The following is a 23,155-nucleotide window of genomic DNA, read 5'->3' on the forward strand; positions in this document are numbered from 1 at the left end:
TTTCAATGAGATTTTTCACATTTTCTTCTAATTTTTCATTTTTTTGGTTTTGTAGTATTGATTCCTGATTTTTGGTGAATTCATCAATCTCCCTGAATTCTATTCTTTGTCTGAAGGATTTGTTCTCCTCAGAGAGTTTTCTTATCTCTTTCTCCATCTGGCCAATTTTGCTTTTTAAAGCATTCTTCTCCTCAATAACTTTTTGAACTGTTTTATCCATTTGACCTAAGCTGGTTTTTAGCATGCTATTTTCTTCAGCATTTTTTTGGATTTCCTTGACTAAGCTGCTGACTTCATTGTTCATGATTTTCCTGCATCTCTCTCCTTTCTTTTCCCAGTTTTTCTTCCAACTCCCTCATTTGATTTTCAAAGTCTTTTTTGAGCTCTGTCATAGCCTGAGCCCAATTTCTGTTTTTCTTGGAGTCTTTAGATGTAGGAGCTTGTGCATCCTCATCTTCAAACTGAGTGTTTTGATCTTTCTTGGGCTCATTTGCAAAATATTTCTCAATAGTCTTCCTTTTGTTTCTCTGCTTGCTCATTTTCCCAGCCTGGGCCTGGTTTGGGGGTGCTGTATGGGGAGCTTTTGGGACAGTCCCACAAGGGTCTCAGTGTGTGAGGCTCTGTCCTCCCTCCTGGTCTGTGAATGACCATAAGCGCCCCCCTCTGCCACAGGGCTGAAGTGGGAGGGGCCCTGCTGTTCTATGGTGGGGCCTAGACTGGGATCAGGATCTGAATGTGGTCAGAGCCCCAGAGTCCTGTTCCAGGGGCAGAGGACAGAGCTTGGCAGTCTCTCTCTCTCTTCACTCCCCTCCCTCAGCTCAATGGGCTCATGCCCTAGGGGCTCCTGCTTACCAGCTCCGCCTGCTTCTGTTTCAGTATCTGGGCTACAGAAAGACCAAGATGTTCCCTGTGTGCCCTGAGGGCTGTGTTCTGGCAGAGGTCCCATGCTGTTCCCCCACTTTGTGCCCAGTGCGCCTTGGGGTGCAGCTCAGGAGACTCCCCCACTGCTGTGAGCTGCAGCTCCCAGCACCCTGGGGCTGCCTCCGGGAGGCTGAAGTTCTTTGGCTCTGGCGGGCTGCCACTCTGGCAGGCCGCCCTTCTGACCCTGGGGAGCAGAGCCTTTCTGCTCTTTTCCAGGTTACCTTGAGTAGGAGAACTGCCTCACTGGGTTCCTCTGTGGGTTCTGTCTCTCGAAAGTTTAGTTAGAATCCTTTACTTATGAGTTTTATCAGAGAGCTCCTAAGACTCGATCCCTTCTTGTCGCCATCTTCATCAGTTTAGTTTTTACCTATTCTTTAAGACCCAATCTAAGTGCCACTTAAACAATAATAATGTCCCTTCTCCCATCTCACAACTTTTTATTTGTACTTTTCTACAGTAGTTATTGTGTATTAGTATATATAATAGTTATCACATTTTCATGTAGTTGGCACAATGACCAATGTACCAAATCCTTCCTCAAATACTTTCTGGCTATGTAACCCTGGACAAGCCATTTAACCTCCTATGTCCCAATTTTCTCATTTATAAATGAGTATAAGAATAGAACCTACCCCATTGGGTTGTTGTGAGAGTCAAGTCAACATAGGTAAAATGCTTTGCAAATCATGCTTGCCTATTATTATGATCATGTTAGTGCCTTTAACTTCCTTCTAGCCTATGAGCTCCAGGATGTCATATGTTTAGGCCCCAGTTCTGAGTGCAGAGTTTGCTATACATAGCAGACAGTTAATCATTGTTTTCTGAATTAAATTAAATTGGATTGAGTAATAGCAGGGATGATCAGATGAACAAGGAAAAGGCTTTGAAAATTAGATTTGCTTTCATTTTATATAGCAACAAGTCCAGGAGGTGAGTCATACAAATGAATTTTCCTCCCCTGGAGACAATTGAGTTTGACACAGTAAAACTTTCAGCCCCGCTGGTCTCTGGGAACTCAAACTTTTAGTATCAAGCTAAAAAAAATGTGCTTTTTAGATCTGTACATCATAGTCATGGACTCATAGTAACACTGGAAGGTATCTCAAAATGTTAAAAAAAAAAGTTAAAGAAGTGTCCTTAGAACACAGAAAATATGAGCTAGAAGGGAACCTTGGAGCATAACATATTAAAACTTAGAATATTAAAGCTAGAAAAGACCTTGGACTATAGAATGACTAACATATTATACATAAAACATAAATTCTCTGTGGCAAGAACCCCTTTCAGGTCTAACATTCTTTGTTCTAATGCCCTTTCTTTCAAATATTCTATGATTTGATGACCTTTTCATATGTTAAAATGTATTTCTTTTCATATGTATTTAAAAATATATTTCTTTTGTGTTTGTGCACCCATTGGTCAAGTTTTACTGAAAATTTTATCATTTTGTTTTCCTCTGTTCTTCTTGTCCTTCTCTCCACCCCCTCTTCTCAGCTGGAGTCTCTCAGTTGCTGCTCTGTATGTGTCAGGGTAGTGACTTGTAATGTTTATTAATACAGTGTCACTTTTGCTGTTGAAAAAAAATTTGATGTTTCTCAGAAGCTTGTGATAAAATATGGCATTTGATTTTAAGATCCTGCCTACACTGTATGTTGAATACTTTCTCAGATGTTATGCAGTTCACTGAGCTGACAGTTATGGAAACCCCGCCTGGGGACCCCATTTCAGCAGGACATATTTGAGCAAAAACAGTTTGCAAAACTTTACACACTTAAACTCCTGCCAAGGCAAACTGTTAGCCACTTGAGTTTGTTATAAATACCCAGTGGCAGTAGTTGGAAGTAGCCCATGGTGTGTTTTATATTCTGAACTGAATGTGAATGTCTTTGTGGTTCTATAGAGTAGTAAATAATTGAGTTTGATTAGGGAGAGGGACCTCATTATCCCCCACCTGTGCCCAGCTGGAAGGGGAGGGTCGAAATGAAGCCATTAGCTGTCTCTCTTACTGGCAACTCAAAGAGCTCAAATACATCTGTGTCTTATTTTCTTTTCTGGCACAATCAGTCGCGTGGGCTAAGCAGGCATGACCGAATTTGGCAAGTTTCAAGGACTCTGGCGAAGTTACACAAGGAGAAGACGGAGGGCAGTCGTTTTGGCTTCTCACTGCCCATTAGTCTGGCAAGTTCTGTTTTTGGAAAATGTCCATTGTGAAAGGGCGTGCTTTATCTAATGTCAAACATCTCTTGTGAAGACAATGCACTTTGATCTATTTTTAAAACTTGTCAGGTCAAGTTAAACAAAATATGGTATTCACACAAGTGTAAACTCTTTTTGCTGGGGGAATTATTCCCAGAAGGCTTACTTTAAACAACCATAACATGTAATTATTATGTGTAGTTCTCTCTCCCTCCACAAATATTTCCACTTCTGTAGCCGAAGGGGAAATCTATGGAGTATCACAATAATCAGTGAGGGTTCAGGGTAATGACTAGGCTTGGGACGATGTGGACATTGACCTAGACAAATCATACATAGTCATGGAAGCTGCAGTATGGAGTCTGAGAGCCGAAGTTCATCCCCCCCCTCCATCCATAGTTCATTATGTGAGTGGTGTCATTTTTTTTTTAGGCTTCTGTTTCATTAGTTGTAGAATAGTGGAGTTACCTTAGATCTTCTCTCAGGTCCTTTTAGGACTGACATTTTTTTGATATTCTGTCATTCATTGTATTTTTAATATATCTGTAAAACTAAGGCACATTGACGGAACTTGCTCAGGACCTTACAGCTGTGTGTTGGCAGGTGTAGATCTTCAGTTTGAACCCTGCATTCCTTGTCACATTGTGTTCACCCTCTGTGCCTGCACTTGACCACTAAGTGAAGGGTAAATGGGACTTGGTTGGTTTTGATTTTTATTTTGTTGTCTCTTGTCTTATGTCTTTCACCCAAGCTTAGTCTTCCGATGATTAAGATGTAACATGGTTATGAACTCCAAAACAAGAAACTCTTTGCCACCTGAGAAGGATATTTGTAATGGAAATTGATGATTTCATTCAGATCCTTAGGTTTGTATATTGGCTTCATGGGCATATTTAAAATACTATGGGAGACTTAGAACAGAAGACATAGGCACAGATCCCTGATTCTGTCATTAACCTGGTCTCTGTCTCTTCTCTCTCTGAACTTGCTTTTTTTGAACCTGTAAAGTAGAAATGATAACACATATTTCCTCCCTCAAAAGCAGTTATGAGGAATGTGGATTATAAACTGGTCAGCACTATAGAAATATGAAATGATTAGGACATGATCAGTATTCTATAACTAAAGGCTTTTTTTAATATCTCTTTTAAATTTTATTTTATTTTAAGGCAATGGGGTTAAGTGACTTGCCCAAGGTCACACAGTTAGTTAACGATTAAGTGGTTGAGGTCAGATTTTAACTCAGGTCCTCCTGACTCCTGGGCCAGTGCTCTATCCACTGTGCCACCTAGCTGCTCCAATATCTCCACTTAATAAAAAGGTGATATTAGCTTCATGAAGTATATGCTAGAAGAATTGAAGCTCTTGCAGGTCCTATCTCGTTGAAAAGACTTTGAAAATGAACTTGGCAAAGGATGAAGTACAGTGACTTTGGGGACTAAAGTATTGGACACCAGGAGCTAAATTTTGGAGGCCGTAATGAAGAGGTTTACCAGTGAACAAAGGAAACATGGTGATATGTGAGGAGAAAAGCCACATGAATGAACTTGCTTCATGCTTTTCAGTTTTTAGAGTATTTTTATTATTAAAGAACAATATTCTAGAACTTATTACAATAGAAGTAATTTGATTGGTGTGACTGTATCTTTCATGAATAACAGTAGCAACCCTTCCATACCTTAGAAGATGTTTTTTTGAACTGTTGTCAAGGGCGGGGGAGGAAATGCCCTTCTTATTGAAAACATATAACAAGAAAAAAAAACATGACCAGAAATGATACCCCTTCTGCTCTTTGGTACAGGTGGAAAGAGGAACTTCACTGTAACAGCCGACATACTGAATGTGAATAACAATGAGTACCCATGTGACTTGGCACAGATCATTTTACCCTTAATGTTCAGTGTTTAAAAGTATTTAATTGTGTTTAAGAGGTCACATTCTGACTCTGCCCCTCATTAGCACTGTGATCTTGATAGGTTAGTCTGCCTCCCTGGGCCACCATTTTGTCATCTGTATAATTGAAGGAATTTGACTAGATTATAGCTCACCATGAAGTCTAAATATATTTCAGCAAGTCCATGAACTTGGGAGAAAACATTTTAGTAACTATCTCAGCATGTTTAGGTTCTTAATCCTACCTATTTTATATTATGCATTTAAAAATATTCTAAGAAGGTGTCCACAGGCTTCACAGAATTACCAAAGGAATCCATACCCCCAAATTAGGAGCCCTAAGACTAGATGACCTATGTGTCCTGGTTAAACTCTGAATCTGTGGTCCTAGTAAGCCTCTGTTTCTTCATCTGTACAATAAGAATGAATTATTTTTAATATGGCTTCCTTCATGAGATTGTGAGAAAAAATGAAGGAAGTAAACAAGGATTTATTAAGAACTTACTATATGCCAGGTATGATACTAAATACAAGCAAAAAGAAAGGCAGACCTTGTGCTTAAGGGGAATGATGATACACTGGAGGGAGCTGAAAGGAGTACCAGGGCCAGGCAGGGAAAGAGGCCAGCTCCACAATATGGGGGCTTCAGAAGGAACTTTCCCCTGCGAAAAGAGAGAGCAGGCCTTTTGGTCAGATATACCAGAGTAAGCAAGGGAAATTCTAAATTGAACTAACAAAACAGGGGACATAGTTTTAAAGTTCAAAAAATCAGGGAAAAAAACCAAGAGGGAAAAAGGAGCAAGACCTGGAGCTGCCTTGGGAAAACTTATTATAAGTGAAGAAAAGAATTTGTAAATCTTTAAATACTTTTGAATGTGAATAGATATTATTTTTTCCTTAAATACTGCCATGATATACTTTTGGCATAGTAGAGCCCCTAGGTTCTCAAGGGCATACTAGTGGAGCAAAGCTCTAGATAGTCTTCACAAATAAAGACCTTGAGCCTGGGCACAATGGCAGACATTGATTCATCCAAACACCAACTTGGCTAAGTTGGGGACTGCTCACCATTGGGTGGTGAAAGTGTGGAAGAAGAGTGTTCAAATTTTCAGTTATAAGAACTTTTAAACCTACTATAGTATAAAGCAAATATATGTCAGTGGAAGGAATACCTATTCTCAAAATATCATATATCTGTGAAATGTCCTTATCATTTTTAGTATTAGCAGCATTAGTTTTAATACTTGTATCATTTCTTTAAGAAAAGTCTAGTGAAAAAAAAAGTCTAGTGGTGGAAGCAGGATGGAATATACCCCCTCATGGTGAGGCAGTCAATACCCAGGCATCAAGGTTTTTATTGCTTCATCTGGAGAAAAAGGAACAAGACCCAAAGCTTCCCTGGAAAAACTTGTTAGGTTTGGTTGTGTTCAGGACAGAATCTTCTTCTCTCTTTGTAATGTTCATGTTTCTCCTGAAATTGAGCCCCAGAGTGAGATAGTACTCACTTCCACAGCTGTATTCTGAGTGCTGAGTCTTTTACCTTTATGGTGGGTTTTTGTTCTCCTCTCATGAACCTTGCTCCCCTGGCTTCAGCACAGAGGCTGTAAAGGAAGATGGAAAGCCAAGTTACCTCAGAATGATCACTATCATTAACATTCACGGGCGGTTCACTTATCATTCCTGACTATACAGACATGGCAGCCGCTCGGAAGCGTCCGCAGGTGTAGCACGATGATACATATTACATTGTGCCACAATGGATTTATGTATTCTGTAACAAAAGAAAAGTGTAATGAAAAAATACAGAAGGTGATCCTTTATTCCTCTACTGCACAATTTATCAGGAATGCCTGTGGATGATAAGTGCCCAGCATTTCCGGGGCTTTCTTTAACCTTGTCACCCAAGTAGGTTTTGGTAAAATGACAGAAAAAAAAATAGAGATCAGCAATCCTCCTCCATTCAAAAGCTGCCTTTAAAGGACCTTTTTTAATTTGTGGAAATTAAAGAGAAGGTATCCTTTTGACAATCTTTACAAATAAGAATAAATCTATTGTCTCCTAAAATAATGTTATCCAGGTACAAGTAAGGATAAGAATAATTTTTATACTGTGCTTCGTTGTATTTGGAACTGAAAAACCCTTAAGATCATCTAGTCTGCCCTCCTCATTTTGCAGATGAGACAATTGAGAACCAAAGAAGGCAAATGATTCAACAGAGATCAAACAGATGGGATGCATACTTCTATCTGCTGACTTCAAATTCAGTAGTCTTTCCACTTAAACTACTCTGCCATACCATATTCACTCTTGAAGTAATAAAAGTTGTACCTCAGCTTCTCTGTCTATTGTTTCTCATTCTTCCTACATAAATTGTTCCACCATATTTTCCATTTATATATATCTTTACATAATTGTCTGAATTAAACCTTGCATCATGTCCAGTTTCACTGAGGTTATATAGAATTATAGATTCCTGGAATAAAGGCCTTAGCCATCATCTTCAGTATGAATTGCCTACTGGCAGGGAATTATCCAGCTTCCACTCTATTACCTTTAGAGATTAGAAGCTCACTGCTTCCCAAGGGAAGTCTGTTCCATTCTCAAGATATATAGGATCCTCATATTAATTGAAAATCGACTTCCTCTGATTTCTCCCACTTCTGTCTTTCAAGGTCATACTGAATTAATCCAGTCTCTCTTCAATCTTATAGCCTTTCAGATAAACAGAGACAGTAATCATATTCCCTCACCATCTACACTTCTCCAAGATAAACGTTGACCATTTCTTCATCTGATCTTCATAACATAGTTATTGATTCTTTTCACCATCCTGGACAACTTCTTGACATTTTGGCCTTCCTAAAATGTGGCACTCAGAACAGGACATTCCAGATGTAGTCTTAGGTTACAAAGCATAGCAGAATTGTTATCCCCTACTTCAGTTTGGATACTAGCCTCCCACTCAAGGTGTGCAGTCCCCAGAACTGTCCCTAGAACGTTTCAGATCATTGACATCCATCTGCTTGCGCATTCAGAACACATCCCCAACCATATTGTTACAGATGGGAAACTTGCTAACTTATAAAAACAAAACCAAGCAATGAGGGCCTAATAAGTAGAAACTCAAATGATTGGCATTCCCTCCAACATGTCCTGGCCTCATTCCAAAGCAAACATACAACAGTTTATAAATGTGGAGGGCACTTTATGTTTCAGTCTTCTTGCCAAAATATCACTTACTGAAATGTTCACTAAATATAGGGAAACGAAGAGCTTTTCCTCATTTTGCTTTGATCAGTAAAATAAACTTTTAAAGATTGTTCTGGGATGGGCTCCAGCTTCTGAGGTAAAGAATGACTGTGGCTCAGGCCTGATCTAGTAACAGAGCATTCTGGAAAATTATCTTGAAAGCTCTTAAGCGAGATGCTTAGAACTTGACCAAGTTAAAATGTATAAAAATGCCTACCAGATTAATCTGGACTTTGCCTTTAAATAAATGAAAATATCATATAGTAAAACAGCAGGCCTGCCTTGATATTGACAAATGGACATTAGTGTTGAGCTACCAGTTTGGTTCAAGATTGTGAGCCCTGATTCAGCTTCTGTAACTGGAAAAATCTTATCTCTTCTAAACCATATTAGAATAAAGTGATAGGCTGGGAGAGGTTAGATGTGGTAAAAAAAAAAACAAAGTTTCAACCCATTGATGAACTGAAAAAAACTTAAGTTCCCTCCTTCATTAAAATGTGTTAGAAATATGAGCCATGGTCATTTTTCCCTTCAGGATTCTCATTTAGAAGTGGATTCTTATCAAATTCTTTTGTGACTGAATACTCACATATAGTCATTTCAATGTTCCTTAGCTGAAAGCTTTGTCCTCTAACAGAGGTGATTCAAAACTGTTCTTTTTTGATTCTTTGGTACCAGAATGTAATAGAACAGAAAGAAGCATGGTGTGGTATAAACCTCTTTGGACCAGAAAAAAGGTTCTTGACCTAGGTCTTTCATTTCTTATCTATATTATTGTCGATTTTTGTAGATCTCAATTTTCTCAAATAAAAACTAAGTGATTGCTATTGTTTTACACTAACATTTTATGCCATGAAAATCTTTGTTCTTTCTAGTCTTTACAAGATTTCCCTTCCAGCCCCAGTGCTCTGCAATTTGAGGTCTCCTTGATTTCATGCTTCAGATGTTTTTGTATCCTAGGTTCTAAGTCTCATTCTACCTCTGTGTTTCCTGTTAAAAAATTTTATGTTGCAAAGCCATTTCCTTTGTGCTTTGTTGGCCTTTGGTCTGTGATTCTTTGTGGTTTGTGACCTCTATGTTTATAATTCCCCCTGGAGATATTTTTGGTAGTTAATTCTTAAGATAGACTAGTGAATAGAGAGCTATTTTTGGAATCAACAAGACTTGTTTAAATCCTACTTTTGACACATAAACTTCTGTGATTCTGGGCAAGTTACTTAGCTTCTCACTGCCCTAAGCCATAATCTAGGTGTAAGTTACACAAAAAAGGTGTAAACTTCCATTAATATAGGGAATTTCCAAAGTTGTTGAAATCTCAAACCCAATCCCTTTCCTATTTTACTTAAATTTATTTTCTTTTCCTTTTTCTTTTTTGTTTTTCTTTTCTTTCTAGTCCACACACATATATGTTAGATGCCTGCTGTATATCTTTAAAACATTGTGCTAGGACCTGGGGGACTCTTAACCTTTGTGAACTTTTCTATGACCTTGTAATCTAATGGGGGGATATAATAACCTGATAAATACAAGAGAAGTACAAGAAGATGAGGGAAAGCTTTTTGAATTGGGTAGCATTTTAATCCAGTTTGAAAGGAAGTGAGAATTTGACAGGCAGAAGAGAGGGCTATGGAAAGTATACGAAAGTGTACAGAAAATGGCAAGGGTATAGTATGAATAGTTGACAAGAAGAAAGGAAACAGTTTATTAAGTACTCACTCTGTGTCGGGCACCATGCTAAGCACTTTCCAAATTGTATCTCAGTGGTTCCCTGGGAGGTTGATGCTGTTATCTTCATTTTACATGTGAGAAAACTGAGGCAAACAGGTTAAGTGCCTTGCCTGGAGTTACATAACTAGTAAATGTTTAAGACAGGATTTGAACTAGTCTTGACTCTAGTCCCAAAACTCTATCCATCAGCTCCCAGCAAAGTTTGGTTTGACTTCAGGATGAATTATGTGGAAATTTGTGTGCCTTATGACTAGATCAGCATCATCAAGTCAAGGTGCTAAGGCTCTTTATGGCCCTGATCAGGTTTTTATATACTTTATTAAGTAACAACTATACAATAATTAAATATTCTTTAAGACCTAGATTTCCTCACAATAGAGTAAGTAATGCAACAACTATTAACTTTATTTGATAGATCAGGAGACTGAGATTCAAAGTTTGTGATTTCTTTATGATCACCCAAATGCAAAGTAGACATCATGGAATCATTGATGTTTTTGAGCAGTAGAATGACATGAGGAAAATTACTTTGGCACCAAGTAAAGGAAAGAATAGGAGGGATGAGAGAAGAGACAGAGTAAACACACAAAAGGGCTGTTACAGTTGTGATGGAGTCTTATTATTTAGAACTAGCAACAACTTCAGAGATCTGCTGTCCTTGTGAAATGTTCATTGCAGAACTGGAATTTAAATCCAGGACCTTGGCTACCAAACTTTTTTTTTCTATTATTTTAAACTGCCTCAATGATCACAGGATTAGAGATGATAGGGTCTCAGAAATCCTATAGTCCACTTCCTTTTATAGATGAGGACCCAGAAATCCAGAGATTTCCTTGCCCAATCTCACAACATGAGTTGCAAGCTAAGGATTGAACTCATGTCTTCTGATTTACTGTTCTTTCCACTTCATCAGGCAAGTAGTGATAAAGAACTGTGTACTAAGTGAGGGTAGTAGGAATAGAGAAAAGATATTGGAAAAAGTGAAATTGATGTGAAAATTATAATTTATTAGATGGAAAAAGGGGGAAAAAATCAAAGAATCTCTCTACTTTGGAGACTGTGAATATTGCCAATATTTTTTTTTTAAATATTGACTACCGGGACAGCTAGGTAGTGCAGTGGATAGAGCACCAGCCCTGGAGTCAGGAGTGCCTGAGTTCAAATTTGGTCTCAGATACTTAATAATTACCTAACTGCATGATCTTGGGCAAATCACTTAATCCCATTGCTTTAAATAAATAAAAATATTGACTACCCCATTAAAAAAGATTCTTCCCTCAAGAAGGGGATATCTAAATAGCTTTAGAGAATAATTTTTTTTCCCTGAATTTCTGGACCTCTTTCCTCTGGGTCCCATGATCCCATGTGATGGCAGTAACTGTCTGCAGTGACATCTACTGACACAAACAGATCTCATCTGTTGTCAGCCCCCAGCTGTAGAATTTTTCCTGTGAACCAGCACCAGGAGCCTATATCCATCAGCAACCAACACATCAGTGAAATTTAATTTGAGATGAATGACAAAATATTTCTATTTCTTGACCCCAGTCCTGTGGTCAACAGCAAGTACAATATCATTTCTTCCTCTCTGCTATTAGTAGTTGACTTAATTAATTTCCAGTTTATTGGCCCTTCAAGCATGGGCTTTTTCTTAAAATTCTCTTAAACCATAGTAAAGAAGGCAATAAAATTTCTCTGTATGAAAGTTGGTGATCATTTAATATCTGTCTTTTGTATTACAGAAATGCTGCTCATGGATTCTCCCTTATTCAGGTGGACAGTACAAAGGTCACTATGAAGGACATCCTACAGAAGGCGCTGAAGCGGAGGAAGGGCTCTCAGAGGGGTTCAGGTGGGACAGTAGATGTTTTCTCTGAAGACAAGTTTTAGCCTGAATTTTTAAAAACCTTTTTTTTTTTTGGGTGGGGGGAGTTGCTGTTCCTTAACTTCAGTTACCTTCAAGGTAAATCCTCAAATAGAACCTGAGGCATACCCTACCCTTGAAGACTTCTGTTTAAATACTAGCTCTGTCATTTACTGCTATATAACTTTGGGCAAGTCATTTCCCTTTGATGAACCTTAGTTTACTTATCTGAAAAATGTCATGACTGAATTAAATCAGAAGTTCTTAACTTGGGGTCTGTTAACTTGCTTCCTTTTCATTTTGATAATAGATTTCCATATGATTGGTGTTCTTTGCCATCTTCTGTATTTTATTTTATGCACTTATAAATATTATTCTGAGAAGGGGCCAATGGGTTTCACTAGATTGCCAAAGACTCCAAGATACAAAAAGTTTAATACTCCCTAGACAAAATGATCACAGAATTTTTTTCTGTCTCTGAAATCCTGAGACTGAAACTATTGTCGTCAATAAGTAATTTGTTCCCTATTGAAGACCATTTTATTCATATATTAAATAATTAACCTAATAATGGTATAGTGCAGTTACCCAGTGTCATAGTGGCATTTGACTATAGTAGAATGTCTTAATATTATTATTTTGAAGTTAGATTGGTCAGAGAAGTGTTAAAATAATGGTAATCATGATATATTACTATAAAAGCCTTTAAAGTACACAATGTACTTAAAACTTTGAAAGGGAGATTAATTCAAGGATAACTATCCTCATTTTACCATTGAAGAAACTGAGGTTTAGAGAAAAGTGGTTTAGTGGAAAGACCTGTGAACTTGGAGATAGGAGACCTCCATTGGAACATGCTCCTGCCCTTTAAGTAAATCAGTCCTTGGGCAAATCACTTTCCTGCTGAATTTCAGACATGACAAAGGGATGATGCTTGTACTGTTTCACTGAAAATTACAGCGTAGAAATGTGAGGTGTTATCAATTACAAGTGGTCATCCCATTCAGTGTCATGTTGTGGATAAAGTACTGCTCTAGGAATCAGGATAGGGCACAGAGACAGTTTCCTCATCTGTAAAATGGGGGCGATGATATTCAAAGTACCTATCTCATAAAGTTGTGTGACTTGCCCTCAAGACTAGAAGCAATGCTCAGTCTAACCCAGGTCTCCTGACTTCCACAGAAATTGTTTTCTCCACTCTGCCATGCTGCCCCCTCAGAGAAACATGTGAAGGTAGTCATTGTCAGTCTTAGGCTGAGGGAATTGCAATATGCCCTGAAGTCCTTCTGCACTGCCATGGGTCCTCAGACAATCCCAAATGAGATCATATTTTTAATGTGTACTGAGCCCAGTGCCTGGCTCACAGCAGGCCTTAGAGAAAGATCCATTCCTACGTTACCCTCTTAGAAGGAGCTGAGCAGGGCACAGGGAATATCTGCAGTGAAGATACAGTGGAACTGCTGTGTAAATAAAACCGCAAGTGCTATGAATTAGTTTGTGGAGCTGAGGCGGGAAGCTGAGCACTGAAAGACCCTAACATACAATATTAATTCTATCTTTTGTCATAAATTAGTGTTAGGAAATACTTCTTCAGCCCTTCAAGGATCTGTATTTTCACCATGGTCATTGTACCCTCCACCCACACAGATGGTCATCCCCTTTACAACCTCATAGAAGGTCTTAAAAAGTAGTCTTTGCTATGGCTAAAGCTTCATTTTCATGGGGCATCTAGGTGGTGCAGTGGATAGGGCACCAGCCCTGGAGTCAGGTGTACCTGAGTTCAAATGTGGCCCTCAGACACTTAATGGTTACCTAGTTGTGTGACCTTGGGCAAGTCACTTAACCCCATTGCCTTGCAAAAAGCAAAAAATAAATAAATAAATAGATAAATATGTATATGTGTGTGTGTGTACACACACACACACACACACACACACACATTAATTAAAACTTCATTTTCCTCCCCCTAACCTGCCAGGCTTGTCCCTGGACCACAGTCACACCCATCCATCACCTGATCCATCTGCATAGCCCTTTCAATTTGTCAGGGTCTTTCGATGCTGGTTCTCTGCTGTCATTGCTGTTGAACCTCCCAGGGTTTTCACCTTACCAAAGGGAAACTTCAAATGAAAAATTTGATGGAATGAAAGTATATAGAAACCTTCTCTAAAAATGAACACCTTGGTGTGTCTTGATATATCTGAGGCAGAAAACAATGGCAAATTATTTTTCTTCCCATTTTGTAAAAATAGCCCTTAAGCACCTTCACAACTTTCCCTCTCCTCTCTCCATGCCTTTAACCACACTATCACCTTCCATTGTAGAAGTGTTTCAAGGACTGGAAGTCTTCACACTTCACCTCCAGAGGAAGTAATTCACCTCTTCCAGTTCTGCATTTAGTTTACTATCCCTTTTCTGAGTTATTGGTGGCCGTGTCTTTAAGCCCATGATCTTGAAGTTGAGGTCAGTTTTATTATAGAGCACTGGTCTTGGAATTAAGAAGGGGTTCAGAGACAGCCCAAACTGCATTTTCTCCTCATCTGTGTTAATGAGGGTTGTAATTGAAATATCAGCTTCATAAGATTTGATAGAAGAGAATCTGTTAACTTTAAAGTTCTGGATATATGTGAGTTGTTGTGAGGATCAAATGAATTAACATACATAAATTTCTCTAAAAAACTGAAAGCACCATATAAATCCTTGTTAGTATTATTAATTTATGTATCTCAAAATCTTTGTGTATGTTGTTGTTAATTTGGGTTTTTTTTTTTAGTTGTATTTGACTCTCTGTCAAACCCTGACTCCATTTGAGGTTTGCCTGACAGAGATAATTGAGTGATTTGTCATTTCCTTTTCCAGATGAGAGTTAAGTGACTTGCCCAGGATTATATAGTATGTTTCTGAGGTTAGATTCGAACTCAAGAAGATGAGTTTCCTGACTCTAGACCCAGTAGTCAATCCATTGCACTACTTAGCTGATTTATGTATATTAAATGTTTCATAAATCAGTAAATATGTATTGAACTAAATTAGTGTCAGATAGGAAAGACATTTTCTATTTGATAAAGTAGAGGCTCAAAAAAGGGACAGCACCTTTGCTAAACTTACCCAGCCACTTATGGTCTTTTTTCAATTACACTAGGTTGCCTTTCATATTATTAGTCTGAAAATTGATTAGTTTAATTCACACAGTAGAAACAAATTTTTATAGCTTTCATTATTACCCAACTCTGTGTGTATGGGGGGCAGGGAAACAGAGATTAGATAATATATGTAAAGCACTTTAAGAGTCTTAAATTAATACATAAAGACACATGTTTTATCAGATTAAGAAGGTGGTGTTATCCCCCTTTTATAGTAACTGAGGTTCAGAGGGGACTAAAGACAGAATGAGTACTTAGTCACAGCAAGTGGCATGTTCAAAAGGTAAAAAACTAGGAAATCTTGTCAGTATTGAGAAATAATTATTGTGAGCAAATCTAATATTTGTCATGCTGTAGGCAACTTTAATATCTATCTGCCTATATATGAAGTGTCAAATTTCTTGCCTTTAGAAATATATGGGGCCTTCTTTCACATCCTTCGTTTCATCCAAAAGAAGAGAAAATAAGCAGTTCTCTGGTTGGAAAAAATAGTTTAGTGCTATTTTTAAAGGGGCATATAATTTGTTCCAGATTTAATTAGCTATCTTCAGATGAAAGCTGAAGTTTTAATAAAAGTTAGAAGAGATAACACAGTGAAGGACACGGATGAGCTGTCTCAAGGCTATATTCGAGGGGAACGATAAGAGCTGTAAAAAATGGCAGAAGAGAGCAATTGAATGAAGCAGTGAAATTCTGACTCTCATAAAAGAGAGAGAGAGAAAGATGCTGGTAGGGGTGGTTGTAGATGAGACCTGCTAGCGTCTGCAAGCAATTTGGCTGTGAGCCAGGAGTCATTGTTCACCCTGGGCTATGGCAGCTCGGTCCAGATGTGCCAACTGCACGTTTCAGCTTTTGCCAGCTGACTGCGCCGTTTGATAACCAGCTCTCTGGATGCCCATCACTGGCCGCAGAGATAGAATTAAATGATGATGATCTTCCCACAAGTTGGGAGAGGAAACAATGCATATAAATCTTGATTTCATCCCAGCATGAGAAGTCTTTATCCATCATCACTCATAATGAACACGTCGTTAGCTGCGATGAATGGTGGTCCGCTTTCCAAACACCTCTTTTGTTCACTTTTTGGGGTGACTTCTATATATTTCCTGGGGGTCAATTCTGTCTCCTTTGGTGGGGGAAGTAGCTGGAGGAGGTATAGGCCACACACCTTCAAGGGTAAAGTGGAATCATTCAGTTCATCAGACAACATTCTTTGTGTTGATTTCAAACCTGCTTTCAGGCAACTTAAATAGCTAGCCAAAGATATTTAACAGGCTCTTAATTCCCTTAAAGAGAGAGTTTAGTCATGTTCTGTGCATCTTTTTTAATTTATAAATTTTTATGTAACCTCTGTTTAATTGACCTACTGTTTACCTCTTACTCGTAATAGCAGAGATGGTAATTGTTCAAGAAAGGAACCTATGAATACTATTGTAAGTCTCTTCTAAATTGATTGAAAACAGTGAGTCTGAAATCAACATACAAATAGTGTTATTACTAGTCATATATAGATAGAATTCTTTATGTGTAATATGTACTTAACATTTAGGTAGCAATTATAGTTACATAATGTTTTTATATTTGAAGTATATGTTGTTATCCTCATTTACCATTGAGGAAACTGAAGTGCATAAATTTGAAATGACTAGTCCATAACCAGAAAGTAGAATAGTTAGTATTCCAACACAAGTCCAGAACTTCTATATCATCATCATTTTTATAATTATTTTTATTAGTGATGGTAGTAGTATTTGAAACGTTATACATGGGAGCTATTATTAATGCCACAAATCTGTGTGTCATAGACTGAAAATATTTTGTAATTGATATTGATGCATTTTATCCTTAGTATTTGGATTTTAAAATAGAACTTATGACTGTCTCATATTAATTCCACAAAAAAACTTTTACAACTAGAAAACAATCCTATGTGGTAGGTGTTTTTAGACATATCCAATTGTTTCTGACTCCATGCAGCATTTACTTGGCAAAGCTACTGGAATAGTTTGCCATTTTCTTCTTCAGTTCATTTTATAGAAGAGGAAACTGAGGCTAACAAGGTTAAGACTTACCCAGTATCACACAGTTAGTAAGTAACTGAAGCATAATTTGAACTTAGGTTCAGCACTCTTATCTACTGAGCCAATAGCTGTTCCAGTGTGGTAGGTAGAGGGCAAATATTAAACTATTTTTATAAATGAAGAGACTGAGACTCCAAAAGGGGAAGCAGTTTGGGCACTGTCACTACTAATTAGCACCAGAATAAGGAGTACTAGTTTTAGTTGGTATAAAAGGGATAATAATAATAATTTACATATATTTGATAACATTTTAATATCTCTGGGCACTGAAATATTGTTTCCCAACCACTAAACACCCTTGTGAGACAGAAATATATAACATATAACATATATATGTATATGTATGTATGATTATCCTCATAAGCAAGGAAACTGAACTTTAAAGTAGAGAATAGGAGCAGCTAGGTGGCATAGAGCACAGGTCCTGGAGTCAAGAGGACCTGAGTTCAAATTCAATTTCAGACACATAATAATTTCCTAGCTGTGTGACCTTGGGCAAGTTACTTAACCCCACTGCCTTGTTAAAGTAGAGAAGTGATTTGACCAAGGGTATATATGTAGTCCGTTAAGTGATATACAAGTTACTGAAACCCATATCCATTGTTTTCTATTGCAGAGATCTATTTTTTTAAGGTTTTTGCTAGGCATTGGGGTTAAGTGACTTGCCCAAGGCCACACAGCTAGGTAATTATTAAGTGTCTGAGGCTGGATTTAAACTCAAGTATTCCTGACTCCAGGGCCGGTGCTGTATTCACTACGCCACCTAAGCTGCCTCCCAGAGATCTGTTTCTTCTACCTATGGTCTTTATTCCTATCTATTCACTGCTCTAGCTATTTATTACGTAGATTTGAAGCATCCTTCCCACCTTGGACACCCTACTTTTTATCTTTCATTCCCTAGTCATGACTAGTTCATCTTTATACACTGTTTTGCAGTTCCATGTATTATCTTGTTCATAATTAATCTTGTAATATTAATTACAATATCTCCATGAGGTTCTGTTTCAGTTTTTTCCAATTTTTTGTTTGGAATTTTCTTGGTGAAGATACTGCAGTGGTTTGCCATTTCCTTGTCCAGCTCATTTTACTGATGAGGAATTGATCTAAGCAGGGTTAAGTGACATGCCTATCATCAGACCACCAGTAAATGTCTGAAACCAGATTTCAATTCACAAAATTAAGTCTTTCAGACTTCAGCCCTGGCATTTTATCCACTGCACTATGTACCTACCCTCTGTGAAGTAGGAAATATAAATATTATGATTCTCATTTTATCAGCTCATATTGTCAACTCAAGTTCACACAAACTAATGACTTACTCAGGGTCATCCTAGAACTATATAGCTAGAATTATGGCCATACTTCTGACTATGTCTTTATCACTCACCTAGCAGAACTATAAATTACATTTATAATTTACCTTTTAAAACTTTCCTATATTTTTATTGTAATCTATTCTGTCCATCAAGTGTTAATTAAGTCCCTTCTACTACTAGCATACTCTCACTAACATATGGCAATAGGAATATAATGGCAAAACATAAAATTGTCCCTATCCTAAAGGAGCATACTTTCTACTGTATTATTTTAAACCAATACATAAATCCAACCAGCTGATTAACATGGAAAGCACTTTGGGTAACCTTGTTAGCTATGAATTAATGTTGGTCAGGTTCTTCTCCTTCAACCTCAATACAATCAATTGCCAGATCCCTCCACAGTATTTCTCATGTTTCTCTCCATTTTCACTGCTACCAGTATCAATCCTTTATTATCTCTTTTCATAAACTATTACATAGACTCCAAATTGATCTCACCACCTACAAATTCTGCCCCCCTCACTCAGCCATCCTTTGATATTTCAAGGAACATTGATTTCATCAAGTGAGGTATTTCCTTAATCATTGTAGAACATAGCTCCTCTACACCTAGTGGACAGTTTTTTATGAGCAATTCTTCCTGGAAAAAAATCATTTTGTAATGATTTAACTACATTGGTACTTGGGTGACAAGAATTCTATCCATTACCAGGATCATCCCTGGGATTTTTGATAGGAAACTGTTAGAACTCATGTTACCAAAGTTCTTAAGATCCTTTGATATCCCTCAATTTAGTAGTTATTCATCAGAGGGGAACTTTAATTGTGTACAACATTGCCAAAATAATTGTTGTAATGCATACCATTGTCAAAATAATCATTGTAATGAACAAATCTGATTTATACCACTTAACCAGCTCCAAAACTTTCAATGTTTCCCCATCCATTGTTCACAGGATAAAATGTCTGACTTTTAAGGTCATCCCAGTCTGATTCTATCTTACCTTTCTAGCACTTCAGTCACTTACTCCACATACCATCCACAACCTACTATTTATTCTCTGATTTCATTGTATCCTATTACATGTCTTTCATGATACTGTTATGTCCCATATATTGCCTGTTGAAATCCTACCTTTTCTTCAGAGCCCCTGGTCAAGTATCTATGAATCCTTAATTTCTCCCTCCTTTTCTTAGGTCTCTATCTAGTTCTATCCTTTATTACTGTTACATCTTCCCTTGTAGAATATATATTCTGTGTATTCATTGTATTTCACCTCCAGATTTCTACCTCAAGATCCTTCATTGTCATTTTTCATCTTTATACTCTCAATCTCAAATACAATGTCTTTGCACACACAGTAGGCATTTTATAACTGTGTGATGAATCAAATTGAATAAAGCAGAATCAATTTGTAAAATTTGATAAATGTTATTTTAAAGATTGAGATGTGTTTCTGTATAGTCAAGATGTTATTCAGCAACATCAGCAACTTTGGGCATTGAACCATGTGCTTATTTTAGAAGAAGAAGAATAATGAAAGAAAACAAAACAAAATTTCCTAGATTTCCTTTGAGAGAAGTAGACCTGTTATTTGTAAAGGAGATCAGCTGGCATGTTCACATGAATAGGCAAGAGCTACTACTGTGCACTCCTCCTCAGTTCAGAAAGAAAAGGAATTGACTGTCGTGAGAACTTGATTTCAGTATTTGCCAAGATGTCAGTCAGGAGATCTAGATTTGTTTGCAGGCTTATCATTGTTATCCCAGAATTCAGTGGAAATTGTGTTATAGAGATAGTTCTGAACTGAATCACTCAGTTTAGAAAGGGATTCACCTTCTGAAAACTTTACTCAAAATGATATGAGTCAGTCAATTGCATCTCTGCAAATGGAGTTGGATTACTTGATCATCTCAAAGGCTCTTTATAGCTTTAAATCCTAAGAATCTAAAAGCATACCATTTTAGCAGAAATCTTCAGTCCAGGAGAAAGGAGTTGATGGTACTGCTGTCTTCTGCACTGTTCAAACCACATCTGACGTTTTTTTGACAACAGGAACAAGTCCAGAAGACAGCATATAGGTGGGGAAGGGGATATTAGAGTATGCGGCCTTTGAAATAGCATTGTTTTTGAAGTCAAAGGACCTAGGTTTGAATCCAGGACTATCACTACCCTTGTAACCTTAGGCAAGTTTGTTCTTTTCTGGCTCTCAGTTTACTCTGAAGAATATAAAAGACATATCCTGAAGAATCAGAAAAGCTGTCATGGAGGAAAAAGGAATAAAATTTTAGTTCCTTGGCTTAACACTAAATGCAGTAGGTAGAAGTTTTCATGAGGAAACTTTCAACTCAACTAAGAAAGAACTATCCAGGATTGTTGTCCTGAGATTAGAATCGACTTTGAGAACAGTGAATTCCTATTGCATAGACGTTTGAAAAGAGGACTTAAAACTATTTGTAGGGATGTTGTTAAATAAATTTGAGCATCAAGGAGGAAGTTCAGCCAAATGACTGGGGATTTCATCCAGTGCTTAAGATTTTTTTAATTCCCTGGGCTGTATATGAGAAAGGGAAACAAACAACGTGTACCATATTGAGGTGAGGTTCCCATTTTATCCAGTGTTAATCACAGTTGAGTTGTATAAAGTCTCTAAATTGAACTGAAAATTTCTTTCTCTGTTTCCTGCCTTGTAGCTATTTTTTCTGCTCCTCCTTAGTTCTTTTGTTTAAAGAAAATTGATCTAATTATTGGAAAATTTTCCCCTAACTTGGGCTAAAATTTACCTTTGAATAATTTTCAGCTTCTGCTTCTAGTTTTGACTACTTGGTCAAGTACAAGTAGGGTAACTCTAATCCCTCTTCCATATGTCATTCCTTCAGATACTTATAAAGACTTCTCCCCTGTCTCCCCCTCACTTTTGTCTTCTCCAGGTTATATATTTCCCCTTTATTTAGCCAGTCTTTGAATGACATCATAGACTTAGAGTATGTCTACTTTTTGGCAGAGACCATCTGATCCCTCTTCTCATTTTATAGATGAATAAACTGAGGTTCAGAGACATTGAGACCACCCAAAGTAGCAAGGTAGCAAGTGGCAGCACTGGGACATTCCACAGGTCCTCTGGCTCCATAGATATTGTTCATTCTATTCTATTAAAGGATCTCTGGTCCTTTTTCCACCCTACTCTCTGTCTTCTGGATACTTTATCTTATTGAGCTCCTTAATGAAATAAGAATCCAGAATCGAAAAATTTATAAGCAATCTAAATATCTGATTTTCATTCTTTTAATTATTTTAAATTGTCAAGTCACATTCTGAACCACTGTATATTTTTCACAGTGTGCCCTAACTCATTCTTTGCTTCTATGATCCTTTGGATTCTGTGCTAATGATATAAATATTATCAAAGGAATTTAGAATAAGTAAGGACCATGTTGAAAATAGCTCTCATTAAATGCAGGAAAAACATGAAAATGAAGTCAGCAGCCTAGTCAAGGAAATCCAAAAAAATGCTGAAAAAAATAGCATGCTAAAAACCAGCTTAGGTCAAATGGATAAAAAAGTTCAAAAAGTAATTGAGGAGAAGAATGCTTTAAAAAGCAAAATTGGCCAGATGGAAAAAGAGATAAGAAAACTCTCTGAGGAGAACAAATCCTTCAGAGAAAGAATAGAACTCAGGGAGATTGATGAATTTACCAGAAATCAGGAATCAATACTTCAAAACCAAAAGAGTGAAAAAATAGAAGAAAATGTGAAACATCTCATTGAAAAAACAACTGATATGGAAAACAGACTTAGGAAAGATAATTTAAAAATTATTGGAATACCTGAAAGTCATGATCAGGAAAAGAGCCTTGACATCATTTTCAAAAAATTACTACAGGAAAATTGCTCTGATATTCTAGAAGCAGAAGGAAAAATAGAAATGGAGAGAATCCACTTATCCCCCAAGAAAGAAATCCAAAAAAACAACCCCTAGGAATATTATAGCCAAGTTCCAGAACTCCCAAGTCAAAGAGAAAATATTACAAGCAGCCAGAAGGACACAATGCAAATATCGTGGAGCTACAGTCAGGATCACACAGGACTTAGCAGCAGCTACATTGGAAGCTCGTAGGGCTTGGAATACAATATACCGGAAGGCAAGAGAGCTTAGGATGCAGCCAAGAATTAACTACCCAGCAAAGCCGAATGTCCTCTTCCAGGGAAAAAGATGGACTTTCAATGAACCAGGGGAATTTCAAATGTTCCTGTTGGAATGGCCAGAGCTGAACAGAAGGTTTGATCTTCACATACAGGACTCAGGTGAAGCATAGAGAGTAGAAGAGAAGGGTAAAATATGAGGGACTTAATGATGATGAACTATATGTATTCCTGCATAGAAAAATGACACTGATAATACTCATATGAACCTTCTCAGTTAATAGAGCAGGTAGTGGGAGCTTTTATAGTTGAAGCGCTGGAGAAAGCTGAATTTGAAGATAAAATATGGTGTAAAAATGGAGTCAATAGAAAAAAAGGGAAATGTAATGGGAGAAAGCAAAAGGAGAGGGGGAATAGGCCAAGATATTTCATATAATAAGATTTTTCTTTATTACAATGAGCTATTGCAATGATATGGAAGGGGGGAAGGCAAGGGGGAATGAGGGAATCTTTGCTCCCATCAGAGGTGGTTAGGAAAGGAAACAGCATAATATACTCAATGGGGTATAGGCATCTGGAGTAAGAAGGGGGGGGCAGGGGGAAGAGGAGGATGAGTG

The 23,155-nt window shown here is 37.5% G+C and overlaps 1 protein-coding gene across 9 annotated transcripts in view; it reads left to right on the forward strand.

Moving 5' to 3' along the window:
* The window catches only part of MAPKAP1 (MAPK associated protein 1), a 357,394-nt gene that overhangs the window by 225,682 nt on the left and 108,557 nt on the right, over window positions 1-23,155 (forward strand). For all 9 annotated transcript variants that reach the window (XM_074211563.1, XM_074211565.1, XM_074211567.1 and 6 more), the window contains one exon: window positions 11,730-11,839. In XM_074211563.1, the coding sequence (XP_074067664.1) occupies window positions 11,730-11,839 (110 nt within the window). The remainder of the gene's footprint in view (window positions 1-11,729; window positions 11,840-23,155) is intronic.

Source organism: Macrotis lagotis, chromosome 1, assembly GCF_037893015.1.
Source record: "Macrotis lagotis isolate mMagLag1 chromosome 1, bilby.v1.9.chrom.fasta, whole genome shotgun sequence".
NCBI classification, from domain to species: domain Eukaryota; kingdom Metazoa; phylum Chordata; class Mammalia; order Peramelemorphia; family Peramelidae; genus Macrotis; species Macrotis lagotis.